Source organism: Colletotrichum scovillei (assembly GCF_011075155.1).
Source record: "Colletotrichum scovillei strain TJNH1 chromosome Unknown Contig00009, whole genome shotgun sequence".
NCBI classification, from domain to species: domain Eukaryota; kingdom Fungi; phylum Ascomycota; class Sordariomycetes; order Glomerellales; family Glomerellaceae; genus Colletotrichum; species Colletotrichum scovillei.
In genome coordinates, this window is record NW_023336267.1 from 5,835,545 (window position 1) to 5,853,665 (window position 18,121).

The 18,121-nt window shown below is 54.5% G+C and overlaps 7 protein-coding genes across 7 annotated transcripts; 2 read left to right on the top strand and 5 right to left on the bottom strand.

Annotated features, from left to right (window-relative positions):
• Positions 1-947: 947 nt before the first annotated feature.
• Positions 948-2,850, bottom strand: HER10_EVM0001442 (FAD binding domain-containing protein; the record flags this gene model as incomplete). The annotated part of the gene is made up of 3 exons (XM_035471188.1): positions 2,527-2,850; positions 2,269-2,469; positions 948-2,202 (listed from the first exon to the last, which is right to left on the bottom strand). Exons 1-3 carry the CDS (start codon positions 2,796-2,798, stop codon positions 948-950), a joined length of 1,728 nt encoding a protein of 575 aa, XP_035328871.1. The 5' UTR covers positions 2,799-2,850.
• Positions 2,851-7,328: 4,478 nt separating this feature from the next.
• On the bottom strand, positions 7,329-7,772 carry HER10_EVM0010569 (uncharacterized protein; the record flags this gene model as incomplete). The annotated part of the gene is made up of 1 exon (XM_035480025.1): positions 7,329-7,772. The coding sequence occupies one exon, from the start codon at positions 7,770-7,772 to the stop codon at positions 7,329-7,331; it is 444 nt and encodes a 147-aa protein (XP_035330003.1).
• A 980-nt stretch (positions 7,773-8,752) lies between these two features.
• Positions 8,753-9,382, bottom strand: HER10_EVM0011572 (uncharacterized protein; the record flags this gene model as incomplete). The annotated part of the gene is made up of 1 exon (XM_035481000.1): positions 8,753-9,382. The coding sequence occupies one exon, from the start codon at positions 9,380-9,382 to the stop codon at positions 8,753-8,755; it is 630 nt and encodes a 209-aa protein (XP_035330111.1).
• Positions 9,383-9,715: 333 nt separating this feature from the next.
• On the bottom strand, positions 9,716-12,183 carry HER10_EVM0001516 (ATPase; the record flags this gene model as incomplete). The annotated part of the gene is made up of 3 exons (XM_035471261.1): positions 9,716-10,063; positions 10,128-11,997; positions 12,059-12,183. 3 exons carry the CDS (start codon positions 12,181-12,183, stop codon positions 9,716-9,718), a joined length of 2,343 nt encoding a protein of 780 aa, XP_035328880.1.
• Positions 12,184-13,000: 817 nt separating this feature from the next.
• HER10_EVM0000399 (blastn match against entry EMBL) lies at positions 13,001-15,982 on the top strand. The gene is made up of 2 exons (XM_035470184.1): positions 13,001-13,065; positions 13,118-15,982. The coding sequence occupies exons 1-2, from the start codon at positions 13,058-13,060 to the stop codon at positions 14,253-14,255; spliced, it is 1,146 nt and encodes a 381-aa protein (XP_035328759.1). The 5' UTR covers positions 13,001-13,057; the 3' UTR covers positions 14,256-15,982.
• Positions 14,370-16,543, bottom strand: HER10_EVM0006302 (FAD-dependent monooxygenase; the record flags this gene model as incomplete). The annotated part of the gene is made up of 2 exons (XM_035475891.1): positions 15,755-16,543; positions 14,370-15,699 (listed from the first exon to the last, which is right to left on the bottom strand). The coding sequence occupies exons 1-2, from the start codon at positions 16,222-16,224 to the stop codon at positions 14,370-14,372; spliced, it is 1,800 nt and encodes a 599-aa protein (XP_035329451.1). The 5' UTR covers positions 16,225-16,543.
• A 788-nt stretch (positions 16,544-17,331) lies between these two features.
• HER10_EVM0000639 (uncharacterized protein) lies at positions 17,332-17,871 on the top strand (the record flags this gene model as incomplete). The annotated part of the gene is made up of 1 exon (XM_035470411.1): positions 17,332-17,871. The coding sequence occupies one exon, from the start codon at positions 17,332-17,334 to the stop codon at positions 17,869-17,871; it is 540 nt and encodes a 179-aa protein (XP_035328780.1).
• Between the last annotated feature and the right edge of the window lie 250 nt (positions 17,872-18,121).

Genomic DNA, 18,121 nt, shown 5'->3' on the forward strand with positions numbered 1-18,121 from the left:
AGGCAGCGGGCACATAGGCGCCGGGTGAGAGATGCAGACAGATTTGAAGTGTAAGAGGAAAGGAATGAGTTGCCGTTCATATTGATGTGCATGCGGTATTGCTTCGCCGAGATGCGGTGCGCTGATATCAATCTTCGAGATTGGAGGAAGACTGCAGAAGGATTTCTATGCTTCTTTTATTTCCTCTCAAATACCCAAGTACGTGTACCTACATGGGAATCTTGAGCAGAGCCGCTTCAGCCGATGATATATACCTAGTTTTGGTTCGTGATCGTCATGTCAGCGAACTCTCTCCCCTTCCCCACAACGCCTGGTAAGGCTGGCGGTGCCGAGAGTTTGGAGAGGTCGGAGTGGAGGCCGCGATGCTGTTAAGCATACCGACATTCTCACCTGGATCCAGGCAGAAACGGAGAGGGTGGAGTGCCCGTTGCCTCACCGTGCCCATTGATGCTGACTTTGGAGGCGCATCTTACTCACACCTTACAAGGCGAACCAAAGGTGACCAGTGCCTTGATGGATTGGTTGTGGGGGTGCTTATGCATCTCGGGTCTGACAGAGATGGGCGGGGGGGCAGGGGAGGGGATGGGCGGCCCTCACGTAATCACAGATGGGGAGAATCAGGCTCAATGAAGATGAACGGAGGCTTGATTGGGGGCCGGGTTTTGGACATTCGTTGTTAGCAACGTTGACGTTGAGACTCGGTGGTATTGCGAGTAAGAATGAGCTCTGCGAAGGCCCCGTCTCGAGATCAGATTGTACATATCTCGAGTCTCGACTTTTGAATACATCACTGACTATAACTTGACTCAGATCAAACGGATTGAACCAGAAAAAGAGGTCACTTATACGGTGCTCTTATCTGTATTAGATGTGTATGTACTCATAAACCCTCACAAAACTCCTAGACGCTTGATTTCCAAAAAAAACCCTCATTATCAAAAAGACAATCATGCACGGCACATGCGGCCATCAGCAGCAACATTCCACTTGTCGCTACCGACTGTCTTGAGCGCGTAAAACACGCCTGAGGGATCCCACTTGGTCTTGATGGTCAGCAACTTGTCATAGTTGCCGCCAAAGAACTTCTCCTTCCAGTCGGGGATGTTGAAGTCGGCCTCGTTGACGTAGTTTCCGGACCCGGGCGTCGCGGCCTCGATGGGCGGGATGATTTCTTCCGTCATGGTCTTCTGGTCCGCCTTCATCTGCTCCCAGTCGGCCGGGTCGTTGCTCCAGGCCGTCGAGTACTGCACGTGGATGGCGGCCTTGCGGAAGTGCGGGTTCACGGCGTTGTCGACGCCCGCGGGCGCCGTGGCGTTGAGGGCCACGCCGGCGGAGAGGACGCCGTGGTTGTCTGCGCCGTAGCGGATGGCCGAGACGTAGGCCGCGCGGGCGGTGGTGTCTGTGAGGACGGAGCGGGGCACGAGGCGGGAGCCAAAGTTGTAGGACTCGACCTCGACGTGGCCGTAGGGGAGGGGACCCATCCACTTGTCGTAGTGGTCGCGGTAGCTCGAGTAGTTCGTGGCGGCGGAGGAGTAGGGGATGGAGAGGTTGGCAAGGACGTCGAGGAAGGGCTGGAGGATGGTCTTTGCCTCCTCGGCCGTCTTGTTGTAGGCCGTGAGCGGGTTGATGGCGAAGACGCTGCTGCTGTAGAGGAAGACGACCATAGCGCCCTGGTCAGTCATGCCGGGGAGGAGGGAGTGGAAGGCATCGAGCATCTGCCACCACTTCTCTTGGGTGGTGTATGAGGCGGCCGTCTGGAGACCAACGCCGCCGATGGTGGCGTCGGGGTATGCGCGGACGGTGACGGCGGTGACGACGCCGAAGGTTCCGGGGCCGCCGCCACTGAGGGCCCAGAAGAGGTCCGCGTTCTCCGTGCGGGAGGCGGTGACGATCTTGCCGTCGGCGGTGACGACCTCGTACTCAAGCGCCTGGTCGGCGGCCATACCAAAGTTGGTGGTGAGGGCCGAGTGGCCACCACCCTGGATGTAGCCTCCGGCGGGGCCGACGGTAGGACATTCACCACCGACAACGACGAGACCGGCGGTCTTGCCTGCCTCGGTCAGCTCGTAGCCGAGAACGCCGGCGCCCATCTTGATTGCGGGGCCGGACCAGAGGTCATCGGACCAAGTGGTCACGGTGATCTCCTTGAGCTTGTGGGTCCACGCCGCGAGGGCTCCGGCACCGGTTGAGCGGCCAAGATGGCTGAGTCTTGGTTAGTCATAATGCTTCGTGGGCGGGATGGCGCTTATAGGTGCGGATGAGACTTACTCGTGACCGGTGTTGCGGACGAGGAATCGGATGTTGTTCTCCCGCGCAAAGTTGATGGTCTCGACAACATCTTGGGCAGATGTCACTTCAACAGCGTAGTTGACGTAGTTTCCGAGCAGACACGGAAGCGTGCGGTCCGTGAAGGGGTCGCAGGACTGGTTGGCGAAGTAGCTCTGCATCACGGAAGAGGAGGAGGGGAAGCTGGGCGGGTTGTTAGTCGATATTCCGCATAACTTGAGAGATCAAGCATGAGCTTACTGAGTCTCCGGAAGAGTCCACGAATTTTGCAGCGCCGTGCAGGCAGCCTCATCGTAGTTGGGGTCGTGGCACACGGAGCCAATGGGCACCGTGGCGATGAGCTTGCCGCTGACGGTGGTGTTGAGGGTATCCCAAGCCGTCGTGGCGGGCCAGCTAGCATCGCCGGGGAGGGAGCGGCACGTAGCATTGTCGACGCGCTTGGGGAGGAGGGCCGCGGCCGCGAAGGGCGCGGCGGCCAGGGTCGCCGTTGCGATGACGGCGGAGGACTTCATCTTGACAGGGCTGAAGAGAGAAAGGAGCGGAACGGAGGAAAGTCTTGGAGCCTTGAGGAAGGGGACGGGAAGGGGATGACCGACCCGAGGGGGGATATTAAAGAATGACTAGGCTGCAGGGAAGACTCCTGACGAGTTCATCAAGTGGGAGGGCCATGACGGAGAGTCTTTATATTGAGGAGAAGCAAACTGCATTGGAGAATCGAGAGACAGGTCGTCAATGACCAGGGATCTGTTTACGGCGCGACGGCGAGCTTTCCTGGCCCTGCTAGGCGGGCTGTGTTGCTTGAGGCATGGTGCTTGAGGCATGGGGATAATGGATGTCAATCTCCCTTCTCGACTGGGTAGTGTGTGAGGAGCAGCGTGAGTGTGTGTCGAGAGTCGAGGAGTCGAGAGTTCTGCCCGTTGCTGGGATTATCCCCCTTTGGGCAGCATGCTCCGGGATAGTGTGGTGGCTACGGGGTAGATGCGGAGCCCCCCCCTTCAGCCTTTGCTCTCTCTTTTGCTCTCTCTTTCGCAGCGTCTCTCACAGACTCACACACTCTCTCTCCTTGATTCCATGAGGCTTGAAGCGAGGCATGGACCAGGGCAGTTGTGTGCCATCCACACCTTGCACTTACTTCTCGTCCGCTCTTCTGCTTTGACCACGGGGATCGACACGAGGTTCTGTTGCGTAGGACAAGAAGAGTTGGCACCCGTCCGGGAGCCCTCCGGAGCCCAAGGAAGAAGACGGGGGCTTAGATGTCAGAAGAGGGAAATGAGACGTGCGTAACCTGTCGTTCGATTGCGGCAGGCTTCTGGAAGGGGATGTGGAAGAAAGTTGACGAAGTATTGACTTTTGCATGAAATTCGAATCTCGCAAACTGCCGGGGGTGCTGGTCAAAGCGGCTGGAATGGGATGAACAAACAGGATGACAGCCATAAACCGCTTACTCTGCACTTCTCAACTTTACATACTGCGGTACAAACTCAGTGTGAAAGCGAAGTGAGTGCGACCAAGTGCGAGGAACCTAATCAACGGGTCAACGTATCCGTATGGACCCCCCCTGTTGGCGCTAGGTGTTGTGAACTCGTGGAGTTTGCCTCGGCCCCGATGATCAATGTTCCCCTACTGGACCAGTCGAGGTCCGATGGAGAACCCAAGAAGCCCCTGTATTTCCCCTTGATCTGGATCCTTCGCGCCTGCAATCCGGGTCTCCATTCCCTTTTGCGCGTGCTCGCTCTCTCTGTTCCTGCAGCACAGGCCCTGATGCTGGTTCCGTTACTACATCACTGGCGGACAACTGGACGATGGGGGCCGTCGCGTGTCCTTGACGTTGGGTGGAAGTTGGGATCAACGGGAAGGGCTGATGGGACCGGTTCTTTTTCTGCCCTACGCTGATTGAGTACGGATGAACGCCCGCTGAGTCGTATAAACACTGACACGAATGAAATTTTGGTGGTGTCTGTGTTGACTTGACTCGCTAGGTTGAGAACGCCGTCTATTTTGAGTTGAAAGAACAAAGCGTCAGCTAAGACATGCATACATAGCACGCGCTCCGAGTGTGCCAGTGTGGGGGACTGACGGCATTCATCGATCAAGAAATCTCTTGTCGTCTTTTCTTCTTTTTCCAATGGTTGGATGGACTTGTTCCCTCTTTGGGCAAAGGCAGACACACCATTCTGTGAGAAGTTGAGAACCAACAACAACCGAGTTCCAACAAACTAAATAAGATCGAATCTGCCGGAGCAGAAAACAATAGTTTGCCGCCTCTCCCGTAAGGAACCACGCCACACAGCCGCATGAGGTAGCAAACACAGAAACGGCGTTACGGCAGCCATTCTTTCTTGTCTTAAAGGCGGTTTCTCCGTGGTGTCCGCTCAATAGCACCAGCCACTAGCGCCGCCGTTGTGTTTCCCATCAGGATTTAGGTGCGGCGTTTGTGGCCAGTTCAAGCTTCTCAACGGTCCTCTCCCGCGAAGACCAAAGTTTAGTTCTCTTAGCCAGACCGTTCCAACGTTCCAAGGGGGCCCGCGATGTCACTCACTAGGCTCGGAGGCAAAGCACGGAAAAGACGCAAAGGTAAGGGGGGTATTTTGGCAGGCTGGCACGTTGTGCCAACGTCGCATGTGGCGACATCGAACCATGCGCCCATATAACTTCGGCGATATATTCCAAAGAAGTCTCTGATTTAGGTCGTCAAGTCCAACGTCCAACGTCCAACAGCCCCGCAAAGGCGAGAGGAGACTCTGAGAGGGGGGCACTTAGGGGGGATCCAACCGCAACCCTATGCGAAGCAGCGAATCTCTTAGCTTCGGAAGAGTGCCGAACCTGGCATCTTCCCGCTGCGCCTCTGAGCGTTGCAGAAGAGCAACAGCCAGCATGCCGGCAGCTCGAACCCAGTTTTACTTCTCCTCTTCTTTTGTTTTCTTTCGGCGTTTGTGTTTGCTTACGGAATGCCAATTCCTTGCTTGCTTGCTTGCCATCGCGCCAACATATTCTGCAATTCCTCTTTGGCGCCAACACGTGCTGGTGCCAACGGAATGAGGGGCCGGGAGGCGAACCGGTGGATTCGGATGGGGATGTCTGCGCCGGGATCACCTCGGGGATCAAGTCTTCTTTCGAAGCTCGTGCGCAACGTTAGTTTGATGGAGTCTTCAAAAGACAATAGAGGAGTAGTATAGACTAGTACGAGGAGAGCCTAGGAGGCTGACGCAACTTCCTCCCATGTCTATCCGTACATGTGTCTATATTCCGATGGTGGGGGCCGTTTTTATCTACGGATACGTTCTATCCTCCTTTTGCTCTGTTCTTCTGTCTCCTTCGGGAAGGAAGATATGCGGCTCTGCCTATTGTCGTCCTCCTCAATCCGTATCTTGCAGCTATTGTCCGTCGCCATGGCCCGGGTCTATCGGTGTTTGCCAAGTCTCTAGACTGTGTTGCACTGCAGGACAATCCACAGATCCCGGGGAGGCCTGGCGGTGGCAATCATCCTCACGTGGACAAATCTCCAGATTCCGAGGTCGTGTTCACTGAATGCAACTTTGAGGAATGCGCGGTCCACGATCGAGTAGGCTAGCTCGCCACCGACTCGGAGAGATACATAACGGGTGAGGCTTATCACGATGCCGCTGCCGGCTGTCAGCTGTCACTGTCTAGTTGGGTAGGGTCGGCCGCCGGCAGGAAGTTTGTCCTCGGCGACGAGACCCCAATTCAGATGTGGTTGCCGGTGGATGAACCCTGAGAACGTCTCAGGTACGTCTTCGCTGTCGGTGAATTGCCATGTCCGAATGGAAACGATATGCCGGACTCTGGACTCAGTGTACGTTTTCTCTTGCGGCATTAAACTTTTGCAATAGAGGCGCAGAGTTGTTTGCGAATTGGGTGTAGACTTGGCGTGAGTTTTATTAAAAATACAGTGATTCCCAGGCACTGCCTTGAGTTTAAGTGAGTCAGGATATGCCGTTTCGTTATACCTATCTTCTGTTTTATTCATTACGACTTGAGATAGTGAACGATGAGCAGTCGGTGCCCTCCTAATGCATGAGGAATACTGGGTGAATGTCGCGAAGTCTTGACTAGTCCGTGATGCTCCGGTGCTATTTCTGGGCGGGCTCCGGTGTTCCAACCTCGGTCGGCTCCTGTTGCTTTTGCTTTTTTTGAATTCTGTCAAGAATTTCAATTGAACCTCTACTGTTGCGTGAAGTACTTAGGTAACGTGGTAGATTTTCGTCAGTAGCTGAATGTCACTCATCACTTGATGAAGTTGATGAGCTAGTTGCACGTAGCAGTCGCTTGGCATAGTCGTGCTCGGCACTGCCAATGCTACCCAAGGCAAGGTAAGGGGATTCTCAAGATCGTGACACACTTGGCGGCGGGTGCCTCTGCAACGCTACCTCGTCTTTGCCGTTTGCGGGGTTGAACGCATCTCATTGAACGCCCAGCATCCCCCGATCTCGTCCTAAGTAGCTCCTTCAGATTCTTCCACGATGGAAGGGGGCAAATCATTGATGGATACTCAAATGAGGTCAGGTTGAGCGACTCGAGGGCTTATGTGAATTCGTATACGACTCCTTCTAAATCCTCAGCCACATGCCTCTAGTGACAGGAGAACAAGAGAACTGAGTCCAGTACCTCACTCCTCCTTCTTAGGCCACCCATTACTGTACCTCCCGATCCTTCCCGCACGGATTCAGATCGACATGAAGACTTTCTGCTTCCAAGAATGTCTTCCGATCGCTTGCCTGTGAATGCAAGGGGCTTTCATTCGGGTACGAGTTTGTGCAGCTTGCGTGCCGTGCCGCTCATTGCCAAGCCCCTTTGCCACAATCCTACACTGGATGCTCCCAACGATCTAGGAAAGTATGGCTCCCAGGCCATTAACTTGCCGACGCATCTGCACGAAACCCGCAGACGTAGAAACGTGTACCCCGGTTTGTCATGGTCTTGTTCACAAGAAGCAACTCATCAAGAGCCGCCATGGATTAGAAAGATTCATAGAAACATGAAAACTTGCATGCTTGATCATCAAATCGGCTTCATTAACAATTTCAAATAAAGGCCACGAAAGGCGACCCAAGAACACGCCCACTCGAATCGATCTTGACGCCTTCTTTCCTCAACAACATTCTCTTCTCATCAAGCGTAATGCCCTCCCCGTTCTTCGGCCACTTGCCCTTGAACCCGCCCAACGCACCGCCCGTAGCAACGACACGGTGACACGGCACCTGAGGCGCGAAAGGATTCCGACGCAGCGCGTTGCCGACGGCCCTCGGCGATGACTTGAGATGCGCTGCCAGGATGCCGTACGTCGTGATCTGGCCCTTTGGTACTTGGCACAACGCGGTCCACACCCGTTTCTCGTATGCGGTGCGATTTGAGCGGGCGATGCGGTCTAGTTGTGTCTTCATGCCTTCGCCTTCTGGGATGGATATTGAGATGATGTCGCGCGTCGCGGGCGTCTTCTTGGTGGTGGTTGTGATGACGGTTGTCATGGCGATGGTGTAAGTGTGAGATGAGTGAGAGGGTATTGCTGAAGGCGTCGTGGGTTTTCAATTCTTGCTCCTTTGGTAGACGAGTATTGCAGAGTGACAAAGAAGTGTTCCTGAGAAGCAAGAAGTGAGAGAAGTCGAGGCAATAAGACGCGTGTGAAATTGTCTTTCTGAGTCAACGGCGAAGGTTGGGTCAAATGTCAAGACAAGGGCGCGTCACAAGCGCGACGGTCCAAGCGGGGACATTTGACGCGAACTCGCGGGGTCATGTGACTTGACACTTGATCAAAAGTGAAGCATAACTTCAACATTGGACGTCAGACAACCAAAGCCAAGGTGATACAAGATACGTCCGTAGCGGGCCTCACTTGACGCTTCCAATGGCAGAGACTCTAAAATCCAATGTGACTTAGTTTGAGGTAGTGGGCGGACACCAAAAGGTCTAGGTGACGGCAAAAAAGATTTCACCCCCCCGGTGCTGATCTGGGGGCTACATCTCTTGGTGCTCATGCTCGGATTCGAACTCGGGTACTCGTATGCGCTTAGACTGTCGTCGAGTAGGCTGGTTGGCGAAGATATTGATTGTTGATTCACCATAAACCATTCCATCACCCAGCCAGTTTGACCTGACCCGTCGACCTAGACGGGCGCCTCCTGGCTGGTGACAGGAATGGACTTGAAGGGGTGTATAAAGGCTCTACTGGTGATCAGATGAAAGTTTGGGTGCGTATTCGTGGACCTTGAGGGACAATACATGGAGCTCTTGAGCAATGATCTTATGTTGCATACCATAGTATTTGTACGGGTATCGGTGACATCTAGACTTTCCAGACTTGATTCCATATTGTACTCTTTTCCCCCAAAACGCCAGAATAAGGTAATCCAATCGTTATAAAGCTGCGATTGTGGCCATAACCGCACGCTTCAACGAGTCCTCCGCAGCAAGAGACCATTCAACAGCCCCAATCCATAACCCAAGCCCCTTAATCGCCAGTATCAACCTCAAGATCCAGCTGCACACCGTTGCTGACACCATAGTCCTCCAGCGTAAGATTATCCTTGAACGGCCGCTCGCCCTGGCGCTTCAGCAAGATCTCGTGCGGCTCCCGTCCGACCCGTTGCGCCACCATAATCTTGAACATCTTGACCGGGTCCGAGGCCAGACAGGGGATCGCGGCCTTGGTGCCGAGACGGTCGTTGACGTGCACGATAATCATCTCCTCGCCGCCGCCCGCAGCCGGCGCGGGCGCAGACTTCTCCTTCTTGGGCTTCGTCGGCGCATCCTTCGAGCTTGAGGCGCTGGTGGTGAGCTTGTTGCTGTCTCTGTCTCTGTCTCTATCTCTGCCCGAGTCGCGGGGTCTGTAGTTGTCGTCACCGCCACCGCGGCGGTCGTTGCGGCGATCTCTGTCCGAGTCGCGATCGCGGTCGCGACGGGGGGAGCGGGAACGGTTGCGGTAGCCTCGCTCGAGGCCTCTTCGTTCGTTACCATCGTCGCGGTCGTCTCTGCGGCTCTTGTCTTTCCATCTGAAACCGCCTTGTTTTCGTGGTCTGTCTCTGTCTCTGTCTCGATCGCGCCGAGGCGAGCGCGATCTTGATCGTGCTCTGTCGGCCATCTCGAGTGGGTTGGTGGATGGATGATGGTGGGAGATGGAAACTGCAGCGGGAGCTCAGCTTGGTACCGTGCACTGTGACCTCACCGCCGGCCCCACTGGGTGCGGCGGGTTGGAATGGCCGCCCCACAGAAGTAATTGGATTACATAAGCCGGAGGGCCCTCTTTCTCGAAGCTTCATGGCTGTCTCTTCACCATCGTCGTTGAGGAAATCAACGGACTCGAAATACTTCGCTTTGTATGTGTGATGATTGTGAAGTTTTTTATGCCTGGGGAACTTCGACTTCTTGTATTCAGAGTCTATTCTATAGTTTGTAATGCAACCACCTAGTCCCTCTACTCGTCTAGGGCATTGGAGGAAATAGCCGTCACAAGCCTGTTTGACAGACTCTCCAGCATGTCGGTGCCTTGTGAGGATGCCTCGATCTTTGATTCTTCAATTGACTCAAGAATCGTCTTGATGCCAAGACCGATCTTGTCCGACCGAGTGTCATTGCGTACGGACTGGATGACGGTCTGAATGTCGTTGCCGCCAAACATTCCTGACTGGTCCAGGACTTGGGCAAGTTCGCGTACATCAGAGATGGCGGGTACCGGAATCTGTCTGCGGAAGTGCTTAAGAACACCCAAGTTGCTGAGCACGAAGCGTTCCGAGGTGGTGACCATGATGAGAATACGACGGCCCTACATGGAGTTAGTAATGATTGATCCATCAAACAGCAGATAAGCAAGAGGAACTGAAACTGACCTTTGGTGGCTGGGTCTGGATGAGGGAAATAAGTCTGTCGAGCACCGTATTGGAGAAGCGTGGCCCAATGGGGTTCCACTCAATAAGCTGCTCAAAGTTATCCAAAATGACGATGCTACGCTCAGACTTGTAAGCGTCGGTGAATACCTTGGTGAGGTAATCCTTCTTTCCAAACTCATCTCGGAAAGCAGTCAAGTGCTGAGGCGAAATGAGCTTGACAAAGGGGAAGTCTGAAAGGGAGGCGGTGTGGGCGGCCAAAGCAGTCTTTCCTGACTCTGGGGGGCCGTGAAGAAGGACTGGTATCCTGTTGAGAACATCTGACTCCTTGACTGTGTCGATGTAGCCCTGCATCGTGCGGATGATGGCGGGGATGTTGTTGTTGAACTGGAGGATTCCCATGCCAAGGGCAAACGCCAGCTCGTCTTCAGAAACACCATAAGCAGGCTTGACCTCGGTCAGTGCGTTGTCGAAATCGTCCATGGTGATCTTCATCGCGGATACATCGTTCTTCATCTTTGCGCTGTTGCCGACCTCGGTGTGACGGTTGAAGGCGAATGAAGTTGCAGCCTTGACGACACCAGAGATCTCGGCACCAGAGTAGTTCTTGGTGCGAGCTGCCAGTGAGGCCAGGTCAACCTTGGAATCCATAATGTTGTTGTCTCGCATCTTGGCAGTGTGGATCATGAAGATTTCCTTGCGTCCCTCTTCGTTGGGCAAGCTAATCTCCAACTGAACCTCCAAACGACCGGGACGCAGAAGCGCCTCATCGATCATATCTTTACGGTTGGTCATACCGATGAGCAGGATGTTGTTAAGCTGGTCAACACCGTCGAGCTTGGTGAGAAGCTGGTTAACGACACTGTCACCAACACCAGTGCCGCCGCCGGCACCGGAGCCTCTTTGCTTGCAGACGGCATCCAACTCATCGAAAATGATAATGTGAAGACCACTCTGGTCGCCCTTCTCCTTGTACTCCTTCTCAGCATCCGCAAACATCTTTCGAATGTTCTCTTCGGATTGACCAACAAACTTGTTGAGGACCTCAGGACCGTTGATAATCTTGGGCTCACGAGCGTTGAGCATCTTTCCGATTTGTCTAGCAATAAGCGTCTTTCCGGTTCCAGGCGGGCCGAAGAGCAGGATACCCTTGACGTGCTGAATACCCAGCTTCGCTACCAGCTGAGGGGGGAAGACGCGGGAAGCAAAAGCTCTGCGGAAGATGGTGGCGAATTCGTCCTGGAGACCACCAATACCCATATCCTCAAACTTGAAGTCTGGCGAGATAATGGGGTTGGCGTTACCCTGATGCTCACCGACCTGAAGCTTCATATCCGACTCGGCGCCCTTGAAGAAGGACAGTAGCGTGTTCGTGCTGAAGAATCCTCGGGCAGAGGGGTCTGATGATGTGACGACGGCGTCGGGACCTTTGCCTCCCGCAAAAGTGATGGTCTTGACGGTAGCGAAGATCTTTAGACCTTCAATATCCAGCAGAGTACGCTGACCGGGGGCAAAGAAGTGCATCTGGAAGAAACGCTCAAAGACCTTGGCCAAGTATTCGTGCTTAAACTCGTAGTTGGGATCTCTCTTCATCGAGGCCCAGGACAGCTCGAGGTCCATCGCCTCGAGGTGAGTTGCGCCTTGTCTGTTCGCATCATACACCTCACCCTCGAAGGTGTCGGTCATTCCGATCTTCAGCCATGATCGTTGCGGGTCGGACAGACTGATGGTACCCTCGGGGAGTTCGGGTGTTGGTCGCGCTCTGACAACGTTCTCTCGTACTGTTCCTCGGACAGGGTCTCTGGCTCGAATCAGGACGTTGATGTCCTGGCCGTCGCGGCTCGGGGCGAAGTCTCGGTAGCTGACACCGGCGCTGGGAGGGGAAGGTTTAGCAGTGGAAGTGAAGAGGGACTGCATGCTCGAAAGATGCTTACACGTTGGCATAAATGAGCTGGGTCTGCAGGGCCTTGTCCCTGACTTTCTCGATCCTCAGCCGCACACCGGGCTGTCTCGGCGATTGCGGCTGGCCGCGGGGGAGCGGCTTCTCGGGGAAGCTCATGTCTGAGGCGCTCGGTCGGTGTGGCAGAAAAGATGGGATCGCTCTATTGTGAGGTCGGTTGTATATTCGTACGGCCCGGTTGTTCTGGTTTTTGTTCTTGAGATGTATTGAGGAAGACGGTGTGGATGACGGAGGGGAGGTTATGTACACTAATGGTAGGTGGAATGGCGCATGTTGGAGGGGCTGCGCGGCTTCGTCTTCGCTTCAAGTCCCCTGAGGCCCGGGGAGCGCTAAACCTTCCAGTGTTTGGGCCAAATGGACACAAGGCGAAGCAGGTACGTATCGAGGGGACCCTTACCTTACCCTTGCTGCAGCGAATGGCATGGAAGATGCGCTGATGCTTATGTGGATCTCACCAGTGGTTTGTAACCGTGTTCAGTCTGTTTCAACTCTGGCCAGTTTGAGGATCCAGACGTCTTCTTTGCAGGAGCGTTGCTGCCTGTGCAATTTTGGTGTGAGAGGGTGTCCAATCATTTTCAGGCGTTGATCTCGTATCATTAGTTTCTACGGAATAAGTTCTATTGTAAGGTAAGGTAGGTACCTAAGGTAGGTGACTAAGTTTGACAAGGAAGTTGTTCAGCAAATTCCATTGTGACATGTGCAGCAGTTCCATTGACTGACGGCGGGAAGGTGCAAGTCAAAGTGAAGTGGGGTGTGCAGCTGCCGTCGCCGGGCTTGACCCACTTCAGGTCTCCAGCTGCCGCCTGACTAATGACGTCGATTGGCTCGAGATGCAGTCTAGTCCCTTTTAGGACTCATTCCTGGAGCTGCTCGCATTTCGGTCTCATTACTTGTACGAGCAATCATCCTCATTACATAAACTCCTTCATAGCTACCTTTGCTAATGTAAGCATTCCAGGAGCTCAAATTAATCATGCCGCTGTAAGTCCATCTGTCAACTAGTACGATCAGCCACAATCTAATTGATGAACAGACACCTACTGGGCAAAAAGTCTTGGAACGTCTACAATGCGGACAACATCGCCCGTGTCCGTCGCGATGAGGCTGCCGCAAAGGCCAAGGAGGAGGCCGAGGAGCAGCGCATGCAAGAAGTCGATGCCGAGCGCCGACTAGCTATCTTACGGGGCGAGGAGCCACCGCCACTGCCTCCAACAGAGGAAACCCCTGACGATGAGCCAAGACGTCGGGACCGTGACGCCGGTTCGTTCGGCAGGGAGAGAAAGAAGCGCAAGCGCGCTGGCGAGGACGATACTGACTTTGAGTTACGTGTTGCAAGAGAGCGTTCAGGCGTCGTGCAGACAGCCAACGAGACCTTGCGCAAGTCAACCAGCTCTGCGCCCATCGTAGATGCAGCTGGGCACATTGATCTCTTTGGCGAAGAACGGAAACAGGGTCGTCATCTAAAGAATGAAGAGGCGGAGAAGGAAGCGGCAAAAAAGAAGAAGGAAATGGAGGACCAGTACACAATGCGATTATCGAATGCGGCCGGCAAGGACGGTATGGTCGGCCCTTGGTACGCAGCATCTGGGTCAAGAGCTGAACTCGCAGAGCTCGAGCCCGCCGGCAAGGACGCATTTGGCAACGAAGACCCAGGGAGGAAGAAGAGAGACGAACAGAGGATAGTAGCGAATGACCCTCTTGCCATGATGAAGATGGGAGCATCCAGAGTGAGAGAGGTGAAGAAGGAGCGCCAAAGATTTGAAGCTGAGCGTCAGAAAGAACTTGAGCAGCTGCGCAAAGAGGAGAAGCGAAAGGAGAGACATGAGCGGCGGAGACGAGAGCACCGGAGGGACCAAGAACGCCACCCTCGAGATTGGTCTCGTGAAAAGGATGATGGTGAAGCCAGATCCCGATCGAGGAGGGACGAAGAACGCCATCCTCGGTCCAGTCGAGACGACGAGCGCCGTCGGAGCAGAGATCGTCATCAAGAAGAGAGAAGTCACCGACACGGAAGAAGGGACGAAATCGATAGGCGATCCAGAAGAGATGAAAGGAGCCGCCATGAAGGAAAAGGTGAAACGAAGCACGAACGAAGCAAACGAGACTCTGATTCACGACAACGAGATGACCACCGACGGCCAGGAGAACCTCAAGAGCCAGACAAGTTTTAATAATAGCAGTAAGAATGATATATCTATCTACAAGAGAAGGGCAGAAAACAGCTAGTTGTGATACCGAAGCCAAGCCGGTCACGGGCGGTCATCGAAACTCTTAGTTCGAGCAAATTAGGCCGACTTGCACAACTTGCCAGTATTGAGATTGTAGTCCCAAGCATCGCTTCCGACACCCGACAAGACGAACAGACTCTCTGTAGGGTCATACTTTCTCTTGATCTCAACCAAACGGTCGTAGGAAGCACCGTAAAAGTCTTCCTTGAACATGGAGTCAAAAGCGTTGCCCTCGTTCATGTATGAGCCAGCACCTGGTGCCCACTCGCGCCAGATGGGCTCCTTTGTCTCTTCCAGCCACTGCGCTACACCATCGAGAGCCTCCTGGGGCGCTGCGTTGGGATCCGCCGACGCGCCGTAGCTCATCAGGTGGATGTATGTAGAGCGCCACATCGGGTTGAGGGCACCTCGCATCACCTCGGGGACGTTGCGAGGCCCCAGCCCGCCTTGCAGACCGATGACCATGAGGGCGCTACCCGTGGGGTTCTGCGGCACGTTGAGACGCTGGAGGTACGCAGAGACGGCCGACACCGGAGTCTCCACGAGTTCCTTGCGTCCGAGGAGGCGACTCGTCATCATCCCAGCCCCGGCTGTGCTGGGCGACGTGTTCAGGCTCTCGAAGAAGCTCATAAAGTCAGGCTGCGACGATGGCTCGCTCAGGGTGATGGAGACGGAGTTGTTGCCCACCTCAGCAAGGATGCGGGATCTGACGGGCTCGAGGAGCGAGGCCATCTTCTCTGCTGTTGTGTTGTACGCGAAGAAGCCAATGGAGGCACTGACCTTGCGGACAGTCTCGGACGAGTTGGCGGGTAGAGCTCCGGCGCTGAACATGCCGGTCCCGGTGAGGGTCGCGTCCATCAAGTCAGGCACACTGGCGAGCAGGGCCGCGGCACCTCTCCAAGCCGCCTCTCTGGAGGCAGTGTCGTTGCCAACGGCCGATACTTGGATGCCGCTCGAGACAACATTGCCCGGCGGGGGGTTCGCCTTGATGACGTACTCGGAGACGAGACCATACTGGCCGGCGCCGCCGCCGCGGACGGCCCAGAGAAGGTCCTGGTTTTGCGCCTCGTTGGCGACGAGGATCTGGCCGTCGGTCGTCACGACGCGCACTTGCAGGATCTGGTCTGCTGCGAGGCCGTATGTGCTCGAGAGGGGACCGTGGCCGCCTCCCTGCATATGTCCGCCGACTCCGACTGTCTCGTCAACGCCCCCGACGACGACCTTGCCGAACTTGGCTGCTCCTCGAGAGGCAGAGCCCCAGTTGTGGCCGCTTCCCAGGGTGAGTGCCGTCTCGGTTCTGTTATCGCTGGGAGATCTCCACTCGGGGTGGTATTCGAGTTGTTTGAAGTTGTGAGTCCAGATGGACAGCGAGTAGGCGCCGGAAGAGCTAGAGTCAGTTTAGTTCACTGAAAGCTCTGGGGATGAGACTGAAGACACCTTACCGGCCGTTGAGGTCGTGCCCAGTCCCCTTGATGACGATGCGGATGTTCCGCGAGCTGGCCCAGCCCATGGCAGTGGCAACTTGCTCCTCCGTCGTGGCGTTCACAACATACTGCGGCGAGCCGCCAATCTCGCAACCCTTGGCCGCGGACTCACTCGGAGGGAGACACGAGTTGTTGGCATAGATGGGGGAGTCGATGGACTCGGGAAGGGATGCGTGATAGGCGGAGTAACCCCATCCCTTCTCGACGTCTTCGCACGACTGCGTGGAGCCGAACGGGTTTCCCGCATAGCAGGAGGACGCGGCGGGCCGAGTCTTGATGAGAACGCCGTCAATTGTTGCGTTCAGCGCCGACCAGTCCTCGTCGGACGGCCATGCAGCATCGTCGGGGGTGACTTTACATGTCTGCTGCGCGGAGGCGCCTAGAGCGTAGACGGCTGCCAGGAACGAGATGACGGTTTTGGCTGCCATTGTGGTAACGAGAGAAGGTGACGGGCTTATGTGCGTGCCTGTGAGATGCTACCAATGGAAAAGGCCATGATGCGGTCTCGATGGCCATTCTTGTATCAGAACGGAGGACTCCGCCATCTTCTCATTTTCGTATCGTTGAACGACATTTCACTTTCGTCGCACTTGCCATCGCTACAGATGTTCATTGCCAATTTCGTCATGATACTAGTTGTCCTGGTCCAAGTTACATCAGACGGAAAGGTTCCACGGGGCTATGTCGACGGTGCGGAGGGCATGAGGGTATCTCCCCTCATTGCCGAGCTCCGAGACGTGTAAAATATGCTGTATGTAGCTAGTGTGATAAGGCATAATAAAACAGTGTATGAAGAAAAAGCCCACTCACAATTCGGGATTTGTGATGACAATATGCCTTCGGAGTCACCTCGTAGACTAAGTGAGGACCGCCGTACGCTGCGCCAAGTCCGAATAGCTACATGCGATCGGCCATTTGCCGATGACCTTGTACACTAGTGTAGGAAGAACAGATTCTAAATCCCAGTCATCAAGTGTATTGTGACTCGTTAAGGTACTGAGTCGGTATGCTTGGACAAGCGAGGGATTGGGTAAAACTAGGTATTAAGGCTGGAGACAAAAACAGGGGCCGGACTTCATACCCCCCAAAATAATCGTATCGAAAACGAGCGAATTTTCGTATAGAATGCGGAAATGTTTTGATTGGCTCATCGCCATGATTCAGGGACGAGGGAGATCCCCGCTGACGACTTACACGCACCAAAGACCAAAGCAACCAAGATAACATTGAGCAGCGGCGTATAGAAAATTTGCGTCTCTTCTCTTTCCAGACGTCTCGTCCAGTCGTAGCAAGAATAAAGACCCATTGACTTTTTGAACCCCCCGAGAGGAGTACCGAAATTCGTCCCTCTTGCTTCCCCCCTCCCCTTCCGTTCGTCTTTCAAATCCCTACCGCCCACCAGTATCCAATTTTTCTCTCCCCTGAATCCAGACATCTTTCTCTCTCTTTCATCCAACATATTGATAAACTGGACTTCCTCATCTCTACAAGTACTTACAGCTTGTAAACACAAACCACATACCACAAGCTGAGCCATGGATACAGACTACTGGCAGCTCTCAGGCGCCTTCGGCCTCTGGGTCCGCGCCTGCATTCGAATCCTCCAATTCGTCTTCGCCATCGTCACGATAGGCCTCTACGCCGCGACTCTCGGCTCCTGGAACAACCTCCCGACAGAAGGTCTCAGTAGGACAAACTGGATCTACGCCCTCGTCCCAGCCGTCCTCTCGGCACTGACGTGCGCCTACCACGTCTTCGCGACAGTCACGCACGCCGCCTGGTCCGTATGGGACTTTGGGCTGGCTGTTCTCTGGGCCGCGCTGTGCGGTCTTTCGTCGAACATCGTCGTGGGCGGCGAGGACAAGGTTTACGTTACGGGTGATGTCAAGTCGAGACTTGCTGCTGGTGCTTGGATTGCGGGAATTAGTATGCTGCTGTGGCTGTTGAGCTCTATTCACGGCTGCGCATTCTGTTGTGCGTCGAGGAAGACGAAGAGGACGGTGAGGAAGCAGGAGTCGGAAGAGGCTAAGCTTGAATTGGATGGTCTTCCGAATAGTCGAGAAGAGAACGTCTAGATGGAATGAGCGGTTTAGACTCATCTACATTACACACTGGCATGGCGCTTGGACTCGTTGGCGGATAATGGGTAATTGATGGAAGATATATAGAGATTTATCGAGTTTTGCAAGCAAGGCAGCTCGTGAGACTGAGCAAAGCACATTTTGATTCTGGCAATATCCGGCATCTTTCGAAAGAAAAGTCTCGTAGCATGGTAGCAACATTGCTCGAGTGACTACAAGAAAAATGACAGACATTACAATAAGA